An 18,688-nucleotide genomic window follows, 5' to 3' on the forward strand; every position below is an offset into this window, starting at 1 on the left:
ACAATGTAATTAAATACAATTATTAATGCATTTTCTCAGCACTAGGAGGAAGGTGGCCTTAACCTTTATCGATCCTTCTGTTTCCCTCTCTACTGTGCTTCAGGTCTCTTAGCACAACCTTTTCATTCACAGGCTGGGGTTTATGTACAAACTGTGGTTAACAGATGGAGACATTTGCCAAGCCTAGCTGGTGTCTTTCCAGACGGCCACATGGGAACGCTCAGAAACACGAAGCACACAATTACACATCTGTCTACCAATGTCGCTGACAAACTTCAGCTTTATGTAAAGTTGTCACCTGACAACAGTAGAAATGTATAACTCTTCTCTTAGGCAGATGTTTGTGAATATATTTTTTTTTAAACTACTTTGTGTTTTCTGTCACAAATATATTTCAGAAATGCTTATTTTGTTTGTGGTTTTAACATGACAAAATATAAAAAAAGGTATCAAGTGTATGATCTACAAAGTAAACATATAAATTACATGTATATTTTTGTACAGAGTATAATATGGTCTCAGAATAACTGATCAAATACTTGAGAACTTACATGTTTATCTTCATAAACCGTTTTCTGATATTGACCGATGGTTCTCACCTCATATCTGCCTCAAACCTGCTGCTGGCCTTACTGATCATATCACAGCACTAATGAAAAAGCCTTTTGAACAAAGAGACCACAGCCGGCTGCTAATGTACAAGTAGCCTGTTCCCTCTTCCCTGAGCCATTCAGGCCTGGTTCCAAGTGCAAATCTAGTTACATTCTCACTTAGGTCCCAATAAACAAACCTAAATGAATTAAAGGTGATCCTGGGGGCCGGTCATGACAAAAAAAAACACACAAAAAAACCAACAACAACCCGGAAACAAACAAACAAAAAGCCTTTTGAACTACTCCTGATAAGGTTATGGAAAGTGAAACACCTGCCGGTTTTAGTTTTGAAGAGGAAATCAAACATAAATCATTCATTGTATTATGTTTGCATAGCCACACTGCCTCAGAGTGGAGGCTGATTTGCTGCTGAAAGGTTTGCAACATTGCATTTCCAAAGCAGTGACCAGTAAGAGCAAGGAACCAGCTAAAGAACTGAAGCAATAAATTGTAAAACCTAATCAATCGTTTTTCTTCAGTTCTTCTCTTTTTGACTTAACTATTGTTCAGATAAGCTTGAAACCTTCCCATTCACATGGAGATTTTGCATATCTGCTACAGGAAGTGATGAGTCCTGCATCATGTTTAAAAAAAAAAAAACCTGGAAATTAACTGTGCTTTTCCTCTACTAGGTGGGAAAATTAATGTGAAGTAAAACAGCTGACATGACTTTGTTTCCATCTTATTTCCAGTTTTTATTTGTTTTTAAATTAATCTTGTGATCCTCTGGGGGTTTACTGGCCTACTTTAAAGAAGAAGAAAAAAATCAAGAAAGCAGGTGCATGTGTCTTCATAATGCATACTCATAGCTACATTTATACGGTTTTGGTTTAATCACACCAGGCTTCTGGCAAGCAAATGCAAATAAAGAAGCATCAGAGGTCTTCACATAGACCGAGTTTTAGCACAATTATACAATTTAGTGGGCATCTGGATCAGCTTACTATAGCTTTAAGTCAAAATTTGTACTTGTTGTACTTACCAAATGATTGCAATGTAAAATACCAAATGCAGATTTATAAACTTTTGTATATTTACTTTGTTTGGGGGTAAAAAAGTTGGAGTTTTAATGCTTCACAGCTTTATAACCAAACCTGGTGAATAGATTTTAGGTTCTGAAGTCCAAAGAGCTATGGCATGGCCTTTTTGATTTTTAAGTGCTGCTATTTTTAAGGAACCAAAATACTAATGAGTAAAATGTTAAAATTAAATTCACTGCATTAAATAAACATTGCAGTATGTTTATTATTTTTTTTTCTTTAGAAAATCAAACATGAGGAAAAACTGCATTTTCCTCTTTCCATACATTTCTAGATTTGGAAAGCGATAAAAGAAAAATTTCAAACTCACTTCATACAATTAGGAACTTTAAGATTCTTCAATACTTCGATACTCGATCGAATCAACTTAATTTTGTTACAAGTTTTACTTTGACAATGCCTCTCTATCCAGTAGCCATGTGAAATAAGCTCTACAACAATAAATCTTAAATAATTATAAAGTGATAATTATTTTAAACACAAAACCTACAAATTGAAGAAAATTCATGCAAGTTCAGTTTTCATTTTGGCCGGCAGGTGGCACTAAAATGTCTTTTTAATTTAATGAATTGCATTGTACTATTGGGGGAATAATAAATGTATCTTTCAAATCAATAACAGAGAGAAACTCAACGTGATGTTAAGAACACAAAGACAGACAGGAGCCTTGCTCAATGTTTGACACTTTTTCAGTTTATTGTTCAGGTAATATCTGTGCAAGGATAAGAATTAGAAAAATCTACACATTACACATAATACATATATACTGTATATATCCTGTTCCTATGATACAATGTTATATTTACAAGCAATATTTAGCAGTAGGTGTTAAGTCATCCCATCGTATGTACCTTTTATACTTTAAAGAGATGTCGCTGAACCCTCTGGAGGAGGGGGCAACACATGTCATCAAGAGAAAGCAACAGTAACAGCCTGCAGAGACCCAATGCAACCTGGACAAGCTTGTTTCTAGTGCAGCTTCAGGGTGAAGACAGAACCTACAAACAGCTCAGCTCCATGTAGTTTATTAGTGCTTCAGTCAACTGAATTGTGCAAGTGTCTCACTTGTTTTAGAGGTAACACAGCTAATAATGTGGTAAAAAGAGATAGGGATATCGTTTCTTGAATAAAGCTAAACTTTGCTTCATCCTTTTTTTTGTCACAGAAATGATCATGAAAGCTATGTAACGCTAACGCTTCATGTCTTGTGCACCACTGTAACTTGGTCTATACTGCCCCCCTCTGGACAGTTCTGAAATTGACAGATGAAGAATGAAATAAAGCAGTAAAGATGAGATGATAACATTTGCCTTCTATAAAAAAAGACACATACAAAACACACTACAACGTCCACTGCAAAAGCAATTTTATCCTTGTCAGCCTTTTTTTTTCCCAAATTGCAACCACAAATTTGTGTAATTAGTTGGAGTATGATATAAATAACCAACACGGAAAAGTGTGTATTTTTCTATTCTGTTCCTTTTACTCCAATGTCTCAAAATAATATCCAGTGCAATGAACGACTTTCAGAATTGCCAATTTAGAAAACAGCCCGTCTGTGTGTCATTAAAACTCACTAAAAACCTCATTTTTTCGATGAAAATATAATGAACAAGCAGCATCAAGTAGACCAAGGAACACAGCAGATTACAGAAATTATTAGGTCAAGGCTATAAAAACAAATCCCAAGCTTTGAACTGCTTTGCTGGAAACTGCAATCCAAGCAAGTGGAGCATTAAACCAAGAGGTCCATGGTAACTCTGGAGTAGCAACAAAGATCCAATAGGCTAACATGACAATTTGTTAGCCTTGCACTTAACAAATCTGGCCTCAAAGGGGTAGAAGAAGAAGAAACCCATTGCTGAAAAAAACGCTAAAAGAAGCAGTAGCCCTCCAGGAAATGTGTGAAAGTATGCCCCGTGGGTACATTAGACCAAAACTGAAACATTTCAGAGTGCAGTAAAATTACCACCACACATCACAATGAACAGTTCATCCACACTGTAGCATGGTTTCTTTAGTTGGGGCAGCAAAGCCAGTCTGAATTGATATGAACCCAATTTAGAACCAGCTGAAAAACCTGAACTTTACCCTTCATATATCCTCAGATGAAGCGACGGGTGTTTTCCAAAGAAGAATGTTCAGAGAAAGAGGCAAACGACTTGAAGCTAAAGTCGTTTAGCTTCAAGTCGACAAATTTATGTAACACTTTTCATACTCTTATTTCCATACAATTCTGAAAAACGTATAATTTTCCTTCCGCTTTATAATAAAGCATAACTTTAACTTAAAAAAAATCTCCCCAATAATCACACAACGTTGTGGTATGTAATTGTAACATGAAGATGTGAAAACGTACGAGGGGTTTGAACACTTTTGCAAAATACTGTATTTATCAAATGTCAGGATAGTGTTTTAAAAATGGCACAATGAGGTGGAGGAATGGTACTGATGCTGCCGATTCCCAAACTGTAAACTAAAGCAGCACCACAAGTTGGGATCACAACAGTGCGTGGAGCCATTTTGTCACATTTGTGCTTAAGTTGCCCGTCAGTTCAAGCCAAATCCCTGCGCTGCCGCGAGTTTCACCAGCACCTGCAGCATTTCCCAGATTTCTGAAAACTGCAACAAATATATATGAATGTGTATAATTTCCAAATGCTATATGCTTTGAAGCTGTTGTCGAGGCAAATACGACAGTTTTAATTCCTACAGAAGCAGCATTCTGTGTTCATCAGAAGAACTGCAGCTTGAGGCAGCGGATATCGTCCTTCAGTCATGCCGTCTTCCAATATTGTTCCAAAGTGGGACAGTTTTCTCAACATTAACCTCTCTCCATCAACGTAAGTGGTTCTGAAGGAAATATTCAAACACAAAACCCCCAGCACAGTCTGGATGTCTACATGGTAAGTGGTGTAGTATTCCCGTAAGTGTGTCATGGTAATGGAGCAGGAAACCAGACACAAAGCACAAGCTCACAGCATCTCTGTAATCTAATATTGTTTCAGCGAGACGTTTCATATCTCGGTAAACAGAAATATTCTCCAGTGCATCTCTTTATTCCAGCTTTGTAAGAAGTCTATTAAGTAATTTTTATAGTTTAAATTCATATTTCTGTGTAATATAATCACTGTTAAACAGTACAGTCACTTGCTTCCAGGTGGAGTGAGAAGAAACCAGAAGCAGCAATTGTACCTCGTACAAGATTAGTGGGGAAATAATTGGACAAATTGGGTGTTGTTGTTTGCTATTGATATAAAGACGATGTGCTGATATCATTCATTATCCACATTGTTCTTGACAGCCGGCAGATTGGAGCTACATGTTACCCTGTTTGTCTGAGGACGAAGAGGACGTGGACGGCGATGGGGAGGGCGCTTTAGGAAACACCCTTTCAGTGGGGGTGATGCCTGGACTGCCCAGACCAGAAGAGCTGGAGCTGCTGGAGCGGTGCGGTCCCTGGCCAGGTCCGATCACCGGAGCCGGTCGCACAGGCCTGACCGGCGGGGGCCTTAGAGGCGCGCTCGGTCTGCGTGTCGACAGAGCTGGTTTGAAAGTGGTCATGGTCTCGGAGGAGGAGCTGCTGCTGCTACGCCGCTGGGCTGCGTCCGGGTCCCTGATCACCATGGTGTGCAGGGGGCTGGCAGACATTTCCTGGGCGGCACCGGGGTGCTTGAGGGGCTCCAGGGTGTCCAGGACAACATCGGGGGCATGTTTGGCTACATTCTGCCGCTCCAGCTCTCGCAATTCATGCAGGGCTGTATTCATGGTTTTCTCTATGTCCTGACAAAGAAAAGAAGAAAATTCTGTTTATTTTTATGAACATCAACAAACCAGAAAAGAAGTAACTAAATTTCTATGTTTTTTTTTTCTAAAGAGGGCTGTTACGCACAATTGACTTTTTTGAGTCTTAAATCATGGAGTAATGTCATTTCCTCATCAAAAACATACCTGGAGTGTGGTTCAAAGCTAACAGTTAAGATGAAACTTATATAAATAATAGAATGCTATTTACTAAATGTATTGCAACTTAACATTCCCTCTAAAACAATCCTATAATTCAAAATGCAAACATCTGCTACACCTTTTTTAATATATATATATATGTATAAATAAATAATGGCTAACCACCAGCACTTAACTTTCATTCTACAATGCAAGTCAATAGATGTAATATCTTTTATACAGCTCTATTTTCTAATTTATCCATCCATCCATTCATTCACATGGGTGAATGAATGGATCCATTCATCCGTATTTATCCTTGGGCATAATTTATCACGTTATACTTATCTTTAATCAACAATTATCACTCAGTGGTTTAACATCTAATTTCACAGGAAAAAAAAGGTTTTTTCCTAGTTGTAAAAAATTAAATGAAACTTTTTACAATTAAGCATTTCCCAGAAGCCTCTAAGTATTACACATGTGCAATACACTTAACCAAGCAACAACAACAACAACAAAAAAGTGAGTCGACTCAACTGCACTTCGATAACTCGTTGCGGCCCTCACCTCCGCGAGCGCCTCGGCCTCCATGGCTTTATGGTCCCCTAAACTGGCGTGCCGCGTCGTGCTTGGTGATGACCGTTGAGAGTGACTCTCGACAAACGCCTTCCTATCGGGGTGGTTGATGGAGCCCGAGCTGCCGAACGTGGTGAGGCGGCGCTTCTCCGGGCTGTCGACGTGGGCCCTGCTGACGGCGATCTTGTGCGGGCTGCAGGGGCGCGGCATTACCCTGGGCGGCTGGTCAGCAGCCCTGGTGGGGCTGTGGCTGTCAGCACCGTTGTTCCTGTGGCGGGGAACTGCGGCTCCATCTGATCGCACTCTTATCCTGACACAATGGGATTATAAAGGAGAGAAATTAACTTCTTTGTGTTAACTGGAATGTAATTTTTTTCACCTTTGATCATATATTATTTGTTCATGCTATTTTACTTGGAGTTCCCATATGGCTTTCATATAAATATTCCAGCCTTTCACGAAAATACAGGTTTTCAGGCCAATTTGTTCATTTTATCATATATTATACAGTAAAGCCCACTATAAAGTTGTGATAGATACTTCTTAAGTGGGCTGGCTTTAAGTAACCTGAGGGAAAAAAAAACAAGGAAGGAAGGATGGAAAGAATGAAGGAAATGGAAATAAGAATGACTATGAAGAGATGTAGGAAAAGGATGGAAAGAAATAAGGGCGCAAAGACCAAAGAAGGAAGGAAAAGACATGAGGGAAAACAACATAGAAAAAAACAAAAGCTTATGATGATGGAAGGTGCAATTAAGAAAAGAAGGACAGAAAAACGGAAGGATAGAAGGAAGGTAACAACATTAAGACAACAGAGATAATAAGTCTGGAACAACAGATATTTCCCTCTTCTGATTTAGTTTTTTTTCCAGATCCTGAAAATACTGACATCAAATGTCAGACTTTTCCAGAAGGTGGAGGTACCTCGTCTAGTAAACCTCACCTTCCTAATGCAGGTCCAAACCGGTTCTCAGCAGCCTGGTCACAAGGAGACTGACGCTCATTTCTTGACGACGTCCTGTCATCATAGTGAGATCCACTGCTGGTCTCACTTTCTGTCCTCTGAATGCTGTCTGAGAAAGCATCATCCCTGTGAAACGAGGAATAAATCTTCATGATTATGTTCTTTTTTTAGTGACGTTTTCACATTGCTTATTCAATCTTAAGGGACTACTTGGTCTTGAAACACCTAGAGAACTCATTATAACCCAACATAAGCATTTAATCTCCAAAGTGAGTCCACGTTTCCACAGTACAAATGAACCGATCATGCACACAACCTAATTCAATTTGCTCAACAATGTAGCTTTGATTAAGTTACATGCTGGGAGATAAAGCTTTGGTTTTCAAGGATAAATGGCTGGAAGTGAAAGCAACACTATTTGAACACTGACTTGTCAAATTATAAATTCTTCCTTCTTCTGATTTTTTGTTGTTTTTTTCTGTAACTAAAATTGCAAAAGAAGTAAGAAATGCAGAGACAGCGATGGGTCTTTAGTAATACTTTTCTATCAAACAAAAGTTTGCAAACAATGAATCTCGAAACAATAAAGCTTCACTTCACAAATTAAACTGCTACGGTTGTTGATCTGTACATGTCCATCCCAATAAATTAATATAATCCAAACGTTTTACTTGTTACTTTTATGATCATATTAGCATCGTGCTTCTATGAATTAAACCTCTGTAGGGTATTTTCATCAGCAAGATAAGAGACACCAGAGCCAACAATGCATATGCGCGAGCGGCTGCCATTAAAACAACCCGGGCCTCATTAACAACTCAGCAGATGTCCATGCTCGCATGCTAAGAGTAGGCAATGTAGAATGCAATATATTTATTCAAGACATAAATGAATAAAATAAATATATCGAATAAGAATATTCATCTTATGCAATATTCTGTGGATTTTCTTTAGCTTTATGCTATGAGAATCAAAATGTATTGAAAGAAAAAAAAAAAACCACTTGGAAAAATAATAATGGTTTCATTTATTATAAAATGTGTTACAGACTTTTACATGATAGCCATTTATTTAGATAATTTTTACACCATAAAACCAACAAATCAAGCTTACATGTCTTGCACTACAATGTACTGATGCGGGATCAGCCCATCCACACCGTTGTGCCGGCCCTCCCACCAATCCTCAGACGCTCTCATGTACAGCAGCAGAGACGCTCCCTTCTTAAAGGACAGCTCCCTTGAACTTCGCCCCACGTAGTCGAACTTGGCGATGGCCTCGATTGGCTCGAACTCTGCAGGAGTCGACACATGAAAGAGTTCTATATATATGTGTGTGTGTGTATATAAAAAATCTCATTATTTTCACAGTAAGCTGGAAATGCCACAGCTGGGATCTTGACAGTGCATCGACTGCGCTTGTGTTTGACCTTCATCACTTGTGTTTGGCCCGGTCCCGTTGTCGATCTCGTCAAGAGCTCCTGGCTCACTGTGAGGGCTTTCACTGCGCAAGCAAAAAGAAATGCAAAGAATCAGGAATAAAAAAAAGAGAAAAGAATCCCAAATATGTAAAAAATACATCATTCTAAGCTTTTAGGGCTTTAATAGTTAGATCACATGCAGGTTTGCTCCTTTAGTCTGAAATTTGATTTGCAGATTTAAGCTGCAGGTAAACTGAGATGTAAATTCAACAAATTTGTCTGACACATAACTATGTTCTATAACAACCAAATGTTACTTTTTCTGTCTTTAGTTTAAGATCAGATTTAAATGCACAACTTGGTTTGTTTTTGACAACATGGTTTTGTTTATGTGTCTGCACTTTTTAAGCAAAAGAATAAGATCTGGTATTGGCGAGAATCTAATGTTTAGGCTTTAAGATGCTCGATTTCTGTGCACCTACCAGTACTCTTCACCTCCTGCCATGCATTTTTCATAGACCGGTCCTTCCAACTCCCGCTGGCTCGGAAAGATGGCCTCGTGGTGGATAATGATCGTCTTGATGACCTCGTTAACGTGTGCTTGGCAAGCCACGGGGTCCTGGTCGTCCGGTATGGGCATCAGCGTGGGGCCAAAGCAGATAGCCAGATTGTAGGGATCCATCATGTTCTCGTCGCTGTACTGGGAAAGACTTGAAGAGATGGCGGCGTTTAGTAAAACAGTCTCAATAACGCTTATTTTAGCTGTTGCTGTGAAGGAACTTACTGATTGAGAAAAGCAAACAGGTATCTCATGACGATGATCACGGGCCGCTGTAGGGTCACAGTTATCTGCTGGAGATGATGAGCTCTTTCGCCACCAGAATCAAGTTCTGGGGAAAATGGATAAATAAACAGACCGCACATGAAACAATTTCAGTGACCAACTGGATAGTTCAGTGTATTTCAGATGGTTTCTCCTGTAAGGAGACTAACTGGTGGTGGAGATGAAGTCGAGGAAACGTTCTTTGGGGAAAAGCGGGTTTTCCAGCCCTCGGAAGTAGAGCTTGAGGACGCCTGCTACGGAGTTGATGTCATGATCCGTCTGATCGTCCACTAGTGGATCTTCTCCTGCAGACGAAACAAACTCTTAATCCTCTAATTACCCATTCATTGGAGCCGCTTTCATCTAATATGGCTCAGATGCAATCTTATATGTACGTCAAATTAGAGCGCCATAACGCAATTATTCTTGCTCATTTATTATTATTTCAGGATGCTATGTTTTATGCATTAGGTGGTTTACATGTCCATTACAAGTGCTACAAGCGACTTGCAGCCCTCTTAATTGCACTTTAGAGTCCTGTGAGAGTTACAGTGGCTTTTCAGGTGGGCAAAACGTAATTTAAAATCGATCAAGGGGAGATATGGAGGCAACCTGGGGACTAACCTCTTTCAAATGCATTCTTAATGTCATTGACTTCGACCTGAGATCCTGGAACCCGAAATATGCCTTGTTGCTGAAGACCTGTGGATGGATAAAACCGTTGAGGTGAAAAGAGGGAGGTATCAATATCTACGCTACTTAAAAATAGCACAAGCACTGTTATATTACAAATAAATGTGGACAAATGCAACAATAATAAAATGTGCATAAGAAAACGATGTATTTTGAAAGAGGCATGCAGAATTTTAGCTTGAACAGACTTGGAAAACAAACAAACTTGAAAACAAGCAACAGAACAACTTTGGTCAAAAAATGAAAAATCTATTTTAATTTTTCCCCAAACAATATTTTATGACGTTTTTTTGATAAATGAAAACATAACTCATTGTGTTAACCTCAGTCAAATGACCTACTCAGGGAAAGTTCATAATATATTTGGTCGTTGGTGACATTGTGAATGCACTTCAAGTGAATGCACATCTATTTCATAAAACGCCAAAAAAAAAAGGAAAATTAAACTATAGCATTTGCAGAAACTACACTTTAACCTCTTTACGATGGAGAGAACTCGAAACTTACCGTACAGATTGATGTATCGAATGCAGCTCTCAACCACCACTGGTATAGGCTGCCCTGAATCCTACATGAAGAGATACATCAGAGTGACTGGAGGTATGTAAACGACAGTAACAGGTGATAAATTAATATGTAGGAACTCTAAAAAAGAAATCTTATTAATTTATGATATTTGTAGGACATTATAATCATTAACAGCTAAATTAACATAAAACTAAATAACTTATGGTAAGTGTATCAAATATACATGTCACAGAATATATCTGAACAAGAATATGTACCAACCAACATGCAGCATTTTAAAACAAAAGAGCATTTTTACAAGAACAGGAAAAGAACGCAGAGAAACATCAGCAAGCAAACAAAACCCACAGAGACGATCCCACCCTGCTTAAAGACAAAGTACCTGACTCCTGGCACGGACATTTCTTCTTCCCCTGGGCAGAGAGCAGTAAGGCATGGAGAGACAGAGCAGGAGAAGGAACCACAAAAGATTAGAAAGAGACAGAGAGACAGATCTTAACAGAGGCCTGGCCTGAGAGAGCAGCCAAAGCTTCAGCGCCTTGTGGGGTGAGAGACAGGAGGACACGGCCTGAGGGAGGAGGGTGAGGAAGGGGAAGTTGCTGCCGCAGAGCACTGGCAGGGCTCCTACAAAAATGTTTTTTATTTCAAATTTGTACACTTATTCAGACTCGTTTTCTAGAAATATGTTTTGGCATGCCATCTGACAACAAAACACTAATACATCCTGATTGGTGGATTTATTTCCACCAATCAGGAAACGCGGCAGTGAAACTGACAAAAGGCTATTGTGTTGCTTTTTGGACATCTGGACCAATTAGGGGCAGTAAAAAATGCATTTTGAATGTAAAAATCTACACTACAATATCCTAAATCGAAACAAAGATAATCTATAACTCACAACTTGTGAGAAGTCATTTCACCACATAAAGAAATTTCAATACTTTGCTTTTCGCATCCCAGCTGAACAAAAATCAAGAATGGACAAGTTCATTTATTTAGCTGTTTTTGCAACTAAAAACAGTGAAATAATCCATTTATTTATTTCTGAATGACTGCGTGTGTTTAGTAAGCAGTGTGACACAAACTCAACTTATGTTGTGGTAAGTCAAATATAAAAGTCAACTGAATATAAATCAATGTAGCAATACCCTAGTTTTCTTAAAATTCTGATTTGTATCTTTTAAAAATCTCATGTTTTATATAAAACAATAAGATATCATGTCTGGAATGTGTGGTTTTCTTTAAAGCCAATTTTTACTTTCCATACTTGTCCAGATTTTCAAAATCATACCATACAATTTCAGACCTTTCAAGAATGAGCAGAAATCCTGCATCGGGTTTGGACACATGCCTGCTAGAAAGACATGTTGGTTCAAATTTTGTCTATTTTATTAAGGACTCAATCAGTTTTATTGTTACCCTAATAAAAGTGGTTATGAGGGTAATAATAACTTAGCGCATTTACTTTTTGCTAAGGAAGAACCAGCATTATCTGTGGTTGAAATGTGTTTTTGATAAATTTAGTAGCTGATTAAGCAGCGATTTCATATTGATGCTGTTGTTGTGGGGCGCTGCTGCAGCCGCCAAGAAAATATGCCCATGTGTTTATTAGCATAGCCAACTGGCCCGCATAAAGCCAAATTAATTCAGTGCCTGCTAGCCGGAGGCTCACAAGACTAAGAATATAAAACAACTCGTCTTCCACATCACGTTTTTAACTGCTTTAAGACCGAAGACAATGCATTGAGCAAGAGGAAAGTGCATGAGCGAAACAACGTTTGAATAAGAGAGTGGTCACAAGCAAAAAGACGCCCCTCCTCCCCAGCACCACTACCACCAAAGGGCAGCCAGTGGGACAGCTGAGCTCATGGAGAAACAAAGGGCACAGATGGGCTGATACCTGAATGAAGGCCTCCATATTGCCGTTAAACAGCTTACGGTTAAAAATGGAACGAGGTCTACACTTCCGCATTCTCTGGGGTTTAGGGGGAAGAGTGGGGGGCCTGGGGAGATGGCAGGGATTACAGCGTTGAATGATAATAATAAAAAAAAATACATCATGCATGTAAAAGTACCAACATATTTTCTAAAACATTTTTCATATCAGATGTTTAAATGCATCCAAATGAGCTTCAGCAGAAATTTGATGATGAAAAATGAACATAATTAATAATTATTTACAACTTTATTGTAATGAAGATAAAATAACCGTTTACACTTCAAGCACTTGCACTAAACTGAAACGTATTGGAACTGGAGAGACTGTAATTCAGTAACTTTACAAATAATTGTGTGACGATAAAAAATTATGACAATACTGGTGTTTCAGTGATTGCTTTCATCGGTTATTCTGAGAATAGAAAGGTTGCTCATAATATTTCAATAAAAATATTAAGGGTGGAACTTTGTATTAGCTGTCAAACATGGTGGTTGTATTTTCGTGCTCCGAGTTGTTTTGCTGACAGTGCAACAATTAATGATTTAATAAAATAATGGAGAATGTGGACTACTCTAAGATGGTCAGCATTTTCTTAAACCTTCAGCTAAACAAGTTTGGACCTGAACACTGTGATGCATTTTAAATGGTCAATGATGCATGGGAACTGCTTGTGGAGTTACCATGGTAACATTAAGCAACCTTGATCCACAAGATGCTTTTGTGCTTTTTATCAACATGCAGCATGTTTTTGCTGAAACAAATTCTAGGTTTTTAAAAGCTATTTAAAAAAAAAAAAAAAAAGCAAATATACTTCACTAACAAACTCAGATGCATTTTGACATTTTTCACATTTTGCCCATTTTGCCCTGCAGCTTAGAAAGAGAACAGTGGGGTTATTTCCCCCCCTCCAATTTATCAAAATCTGGCAAAGTGTATCCCAATGGTTTCATATTAAAGTTTGATCATGTGAATAACAGTTTCAAATACTAAAGAAATTTAGAAAATAAGCTACAATTATTTGAAAAAAATGCAAGCTGTGATCAGTTTTCCTTCCTTTCTGATGCAAACTTATAACACTACTTCTACTCAATGGCACTGCGTAGTTGTTTCTGTTTAGTATCTTATCTTGTGCCTTTTTAAGAAGACTGACAGTAAATGAAATGTTCACATTATTAATATTACCCATTTGCTACTCATTTCCGTTTCTCACTTAGTACTGAGTGTAAAGGTCTTTTCAGACTTCAACAATTCCAAAGACAAAAACATTTCGGCATCATTTCCATGCGAATGATAAGCGTGTGCAAGCTGTCATCTTTAGAAAAGTTGGCTATCCTCTGAAAGCTTCAGTGTTCTGCATGCCAAGAAACCAAAGCAAAAGAACGTGGCACATTGTGGTTTTACTAGCTGCTTGAGGTTTTCTGTCTTTCTGCTTCTGCTGCAAGCACAGATAAGGTAAACTAACAGGATGTTTAGTGTTGCCTAAACCCGCAGCACACGGTCTCACGACAGAGACATTAGTACTTTTCATTAAACATTTAATGTGAATCAACAGAAAGAAGCATACCTGAATTATCAACTGGGTTTTCTTTAATACAGACTACTTAGATGTTACAGTGGATTGAAGGAGTGCTCGTTTTACTAGAACTTGTTCACACCGTCACATTGCAGCAACAGGCGTCAACATACTTTTGGGGGTTTTATGTGATAGACCACAGTAGTGCTGCGAAGTGGAAAATAAATGTTTTGTTTTCAATTGTATGTAAATATAAAGATCTAAAAAGTGTGCCAGACATTTAACTTCCCCAATTACAGACGTCATATTGCAAGCTTTCACTGCATTTGCATCTGCTAGTCTTTTCATGTTTCTTTCTACTAGTTTAAACATCAAGACACTTGGAAAATGTTGCTTATTCTCTTTGTAAAACAGTTCGAGCTCAGTCAGACTGCATGGAGAGTGTATGTGCAAATCAATGTTCAACTCCTGCCACAAATCCTCATTTTTGTTTACATCTGAGCTTTGACTGGGCCATTATCACATCAATTTGCTTTGATGTAAACAATTTCATCATAGCTCTGGGTGGATGTTTAGAGCAGTTTTCCTGCTGGAAGGTGAATCTCTGCCCCAGTCCAACAGGTTCCCCTCCCATCCATCCCTGACCAGTCTCTCTGGCACTGGTGGAGAAAAATGTTTTCCACAGCATGATGAACTCACAACCACATGGTAACATAGATTAGAGATAATTTGTTTTCATCAAAATGTTTTGTTTTCATATGACAAAATATAAGATGTAAGCTCAAAGGGTATGAATACTTATGCAAGTCACTGAAGAATTATTTCATAAAGTAATACATAAAATATTAAAGTTTTATAAAATGTATCATAAATTAAAACTAAAACCACATTGCATTTATAGTTTTGCACATTGTACACTGGCATGCCTCTTGGTCAGCTCTCCCTTGGAAAAGAGATTTTATTTCAGCCAACTTCCTGGTAAAATAATGGTTAAATAAGTAAAGATAATTATTTAGATAATTTTAAACCATTTTAATAGTTCATCATTTTTGTCTCATTAAACTTAGTCAAGTAGAAGGTTTTTTGTTTTTTTTGCAAATAAAACAAATAGGAGGTTGTTTAACAAGACTTAAAAATCTTAAGAATCCCTTTATTCCCACACTTTGGTCTCATTTTAACTAAATCTGGAGACACAGGAAGGATTTTACACATCAGCACCGACTTCATTCACCTTCTTGTCACTGAACATCTTACCTTGTTGTTCCATATTCAGCCCGCTCCCCTAAAAGCAGAGGAAGCAGAGGAAAAGAGGCCAAATTAGAATCAGCTAGTTCACAGTCACAGCAGTTAGTGGTATGGTTGAGTGCAGGCTGATTATACAAGGCTGGCAGATGGAGACAGAAAGGGGGTGTTGTAAAGAAAAAGGGGGCATCTATTCAGCCAAACTGAATGGGGTGAGCGCCATAGCTGCATTTGACTCGCTGCCAGACAGCGGTCATTCAGCGGTCGGCCCCAGAAGGGGATGGCCTGTCTACTCTCTCCATCCGCAAACCGGGAAATGTAACCAGGGGCAACTGGAGAGGCAGGCTGAGGGAGCTGATTTGCACAGTTGGACGATTTCATGAATCCGTAGCGCACTGGCTTTAAGAACTTTGGGAAAAGATAGAAATTTATTAGGATGTAAAACAGCTAGAAGATGATAATGAATGTTTCTCAAACACATTCGTTTTTTTCTACTCAGACCAAGACACGTCAACTGTTAGGAGTTGAGAACAATGGATATAAATCTAAGTTTCTGATCTGTTATTTCGACATATATTTGGCACCTTCAGCCAAAAACAATTATTTACATCTGAAAGGAAAAACTAAAAAACTAAAAACAGTGTCTCGCATCAATGACCCTCTTTTGAACGTTTTGTGTATGTTTGAACTAAGAAGAAAACTTTGACACCAATTAAACAGCTGATGCACTGGTTTCGTTAAGGACATGTATGTATGCAAAAAACTTACTTAATGTCACAGAAGTGGGGAATTGTAGCAGGTGATTATTGGGCTTTGTCGTCTACCATAACAAATAGAAACGACTGTTTACAAATTTACTGGATGGCGTAGATGTTAGTCAGTGCATTTTAGAACACACCACACCTTTTTTTCCATTAATATGTAGGTGGGTGTGTGTGTGATTCAGGATATGTGGGGCAGATGTTTTCTGTATTTAAAGAATCAGTCATAAATCCACACCTATGCCAATTATCACCCAATCCCACAGGATAATAAGCGCTCTGGGATGGCAGACTATTACCATGGCCATATGACTGTCTCTGTATCGCTACAGGTCTTACCTCTCTACAAATGTCCAGCACAAAAAAACAAACAAAAAAAAAAAGGTTTTTATGTTCTCACCTTCTCCTAGCGTCTGCTTCAGAAGGTCGTGCTTAGCTTGCAGTTTAACAATGAGATTGCTGCCGTTCAAGTACTCTTTGTATTTCTGCAGTTCAAAAAGGAGAAAAAAAATGATATAGTACCACAGATGTTGTTTGATATTTTTTAAACAACCTTTTGCCTGCATGCTTGTGTATTTTCTGCAGTCATCTGTTAACTTACTGTGAAGTAGAAGCCCTCGGTCTCTTGCTGATTGGCTCGCCTTTTGGTGATGTTTGCCTTGCTCATGTAGGAGTCAGAGGAGGCCGATTTGACAGACTCTGTGGATTGGCTGTGCTGGAAGGCCTCTGATACATCAAAGTCCTCCACAGTTAGCATGTCCTGGAGGGTCTGAATGGTGGCATCAAGAGTCTTCTTAACCTGATAAAAGACATCCAAGCACATCATAGTATCCAGTCCCTCTTTCATATGCATTTTATGTGGAAAAACCAAGTTATTTATGTAGATTGAATACTAAAATACTGTACCAAAATCTAATCCATTTCAAAATGCATATCCTAAAAATTATATATTATTTTCTTAACTATGGCCTTGAACACTGTCAATAGCTGAGGAAACTCCATTCCTAACCCTGACCCATCGTGACCCAAGATTCACACTTCATGTTAGGTCTGCAGAAACAAGATACCAATTATCGTATTTGTGATACATTTGCACAGCATAGTGACCATTAAATTGGCATATTTTAACAATTTTGACCTTGCTTGCCAAGGTAGTTGCCAGTGGCAGCACTGTAGAGGACAAAGAAAAAAAACAAAAAACATAAATAAACAGTGGCAATCATGGAGTCTCACTGTGTGCATCTGGCAGAATCATTAATGGTTTGAGTTATATTTCAGTCAGAACGATGACTGAAACAACTAATATAACTTAGCTATTGCTGCCAATAACCTACATGATCTCTTGCCAAAAATGGTACACCTATCTCTGTCTCTTTCATTAAAAAAAAACAAAAAAACAACTGCGACCAACTGTGTGTACTGTTCTTAAGATTTACATTTTACAGCTCAAAGTTGTATTTTCATTGCAGGTTTAAACCTTTAAAGAAGCTACCGTTGTGATTAACTTTTTACTTTTTAGCACAGAAAGTACTCCTGGACCAGTGCAGCTGTGATTTTTTGTGTGCGCTGCTGTCTTAAGCAACCATTCAGTCACGGGAGGACGCCGAGTCAAGATTCTGCTGGAGGTTTCTTCCTGTTGAAGACGAGTTTTCCTTTCCACTGGGAGACCAGTTCAAGGGATTGTTGCATTAAGTCAATGAAACAATGCAACCAGCTGTCTGCTGTCACTATATTCTTTCTGAGAAGGAGAAATTGATCCAAATTCAGTGACTCAATTTAATCAGCTGATTTTCCTTGGATGACAAAAAAATAACCTTCTACAAGTTTAACAATAAAATAAATATGACTGCCTTGTTTAATAAAGAGGATCGAATTGGAATGTATGTATCCGACTTTCAATCCATCTCGTGTATAAATTGGAAGCTCCTTTTTTTCTCTGCTTTTTTTTAAAATTGGTACTAAGCTAAACTGAAATAAATTGATTTATCTTTAGGAAACATGCCTTGCTTAGAATGTTAAGAGCAAAGATAACAAGTAAACGATAAACTTAAAGCTATCAGGAGCTACTTAGCCTAGGTTTAGCTGTTTATCAGACTTACAACAGATTTTATGAGTGCATTGTAGTTTATAAGCACATATTTTAATGTTATTCTGTAGCAAAAACCATGAGGTTAATATTCCCTTAGCTACTATTCTGATCATGTAATTCAGGGATTGGCTACAAAAAATATCTACTTGCCGAAACGTGCCCATACCTCCAGTCAGAGCAATAATTAAAAGGAGTTAGGAGTGCTCCTTGGGTGCTGCTTATCTTGCAGCACCCAACAACAGGGAGGATGGTAACAGAGGTAAAAAATAATAATAATAATAATAATTGTATATAATTGTTTAAAGAAAAGCAGCAATTCTGAAGTAGAAGGTTTTGGTGCTGCAGGAAAAGATTAGTTTGTCTTAAGCTTTTTTGGCATCGTTAGCACAGGTGCCACCAAATATGAAAGGTGCTTTGCATAAAAAAAATGTTGCTTTTGAATCCACCATTATCAACAAATTAAATGGAGCGAAGTTTCATTTGTGCCAAGCATTTGCAT

General features: G+C 38.2%; 1 protein-coding gene across 4 annotated transcripts in view; it reads right to left on the reverse strand.

The window, feature by feature from the left end:
- Positions 1-2,364: 2,364 nt before the first annotated feature.
- LOC103137410 (SLIT-ROBO Rho GTPase-activating protein 3-like) overlaps positions 2,365-18,688 on the reverse strand; it is a 38,496-nt gene continuing 22,172 nt past the window's right edge. The window contains exons 9-22 of one of the 4 annotated variants that reach the window (XM_007551146.2): positions 16,702-16,899; positions 16,501-16,585; positions 15,352-15,379; positions 11,028-11,058; positions 10,625-10,685; positions 10,049-10,126; positions 9,595-9,729; positions 9,386-9,491; positions 9,084-9,311; positions 8,611-8,684; positions 8,295-8,475; positions 7,161-7,307; positions 6,209-6,527; positions 2,365-5,476 (exon numbers count right to left, since the gene is read on the reverse strand). In XM_007551146.2, the coding sequence (XP_007551208.1) occupies positions 5,012-5,476; positions 6,209-6,527; positions 7,161-7,307; positions 8,295-8,475; positions 8,611-8,684; positions 9,084-9,311; positions 9,386-9,491; positions 9,595-9,729; positions 10,049-10,126; positions 10,625-10,685; positions 11,028-11,058; positions 15,352-15,379; positions 16,501-16,585; positions 16,702-16,899 (2,136 nt within the window). In that variant the 3' untranslated portion in view covers positions 2,365-5,011. Of the gene's footprint in view, positions 5,477-6,178; positions 6,528-7,160; positions 7,308-8,294; positions 8,476-8,610; positions 8,685-9,083; positions 9,312-9,385; positions 9,492-9,594; positions 9,730-10,048; positions 10,127-10,624; positions 10,686-11,027; positions 11,059-12,545; positions 12,649-15,351; positions 15,380-16,500; positions 16,586-16,701; positions 16,900-18,688 lie in introns of all 4 variants that reach the window. The other 3 variants (XM_016671208.1, XM_007551139.2, XM_016671200.1) reach the window with 3 other exon arrangements.

Source organism: Poecilia formosa, unplaced genomic scaffold (genome assembly GCF_000485575.1).
Source record: "Poecilia formosa unplaced genomic scaffold, Poecilia_formosa-5.1.2 Scaffold2, whole genome shotgun sequence".
NCBI lineage: Eukaryota > Metazoa > Chordata > Actinopteri > Cyprinodontiformes > Poeciliidae > Poecilia > Poecilia formosa.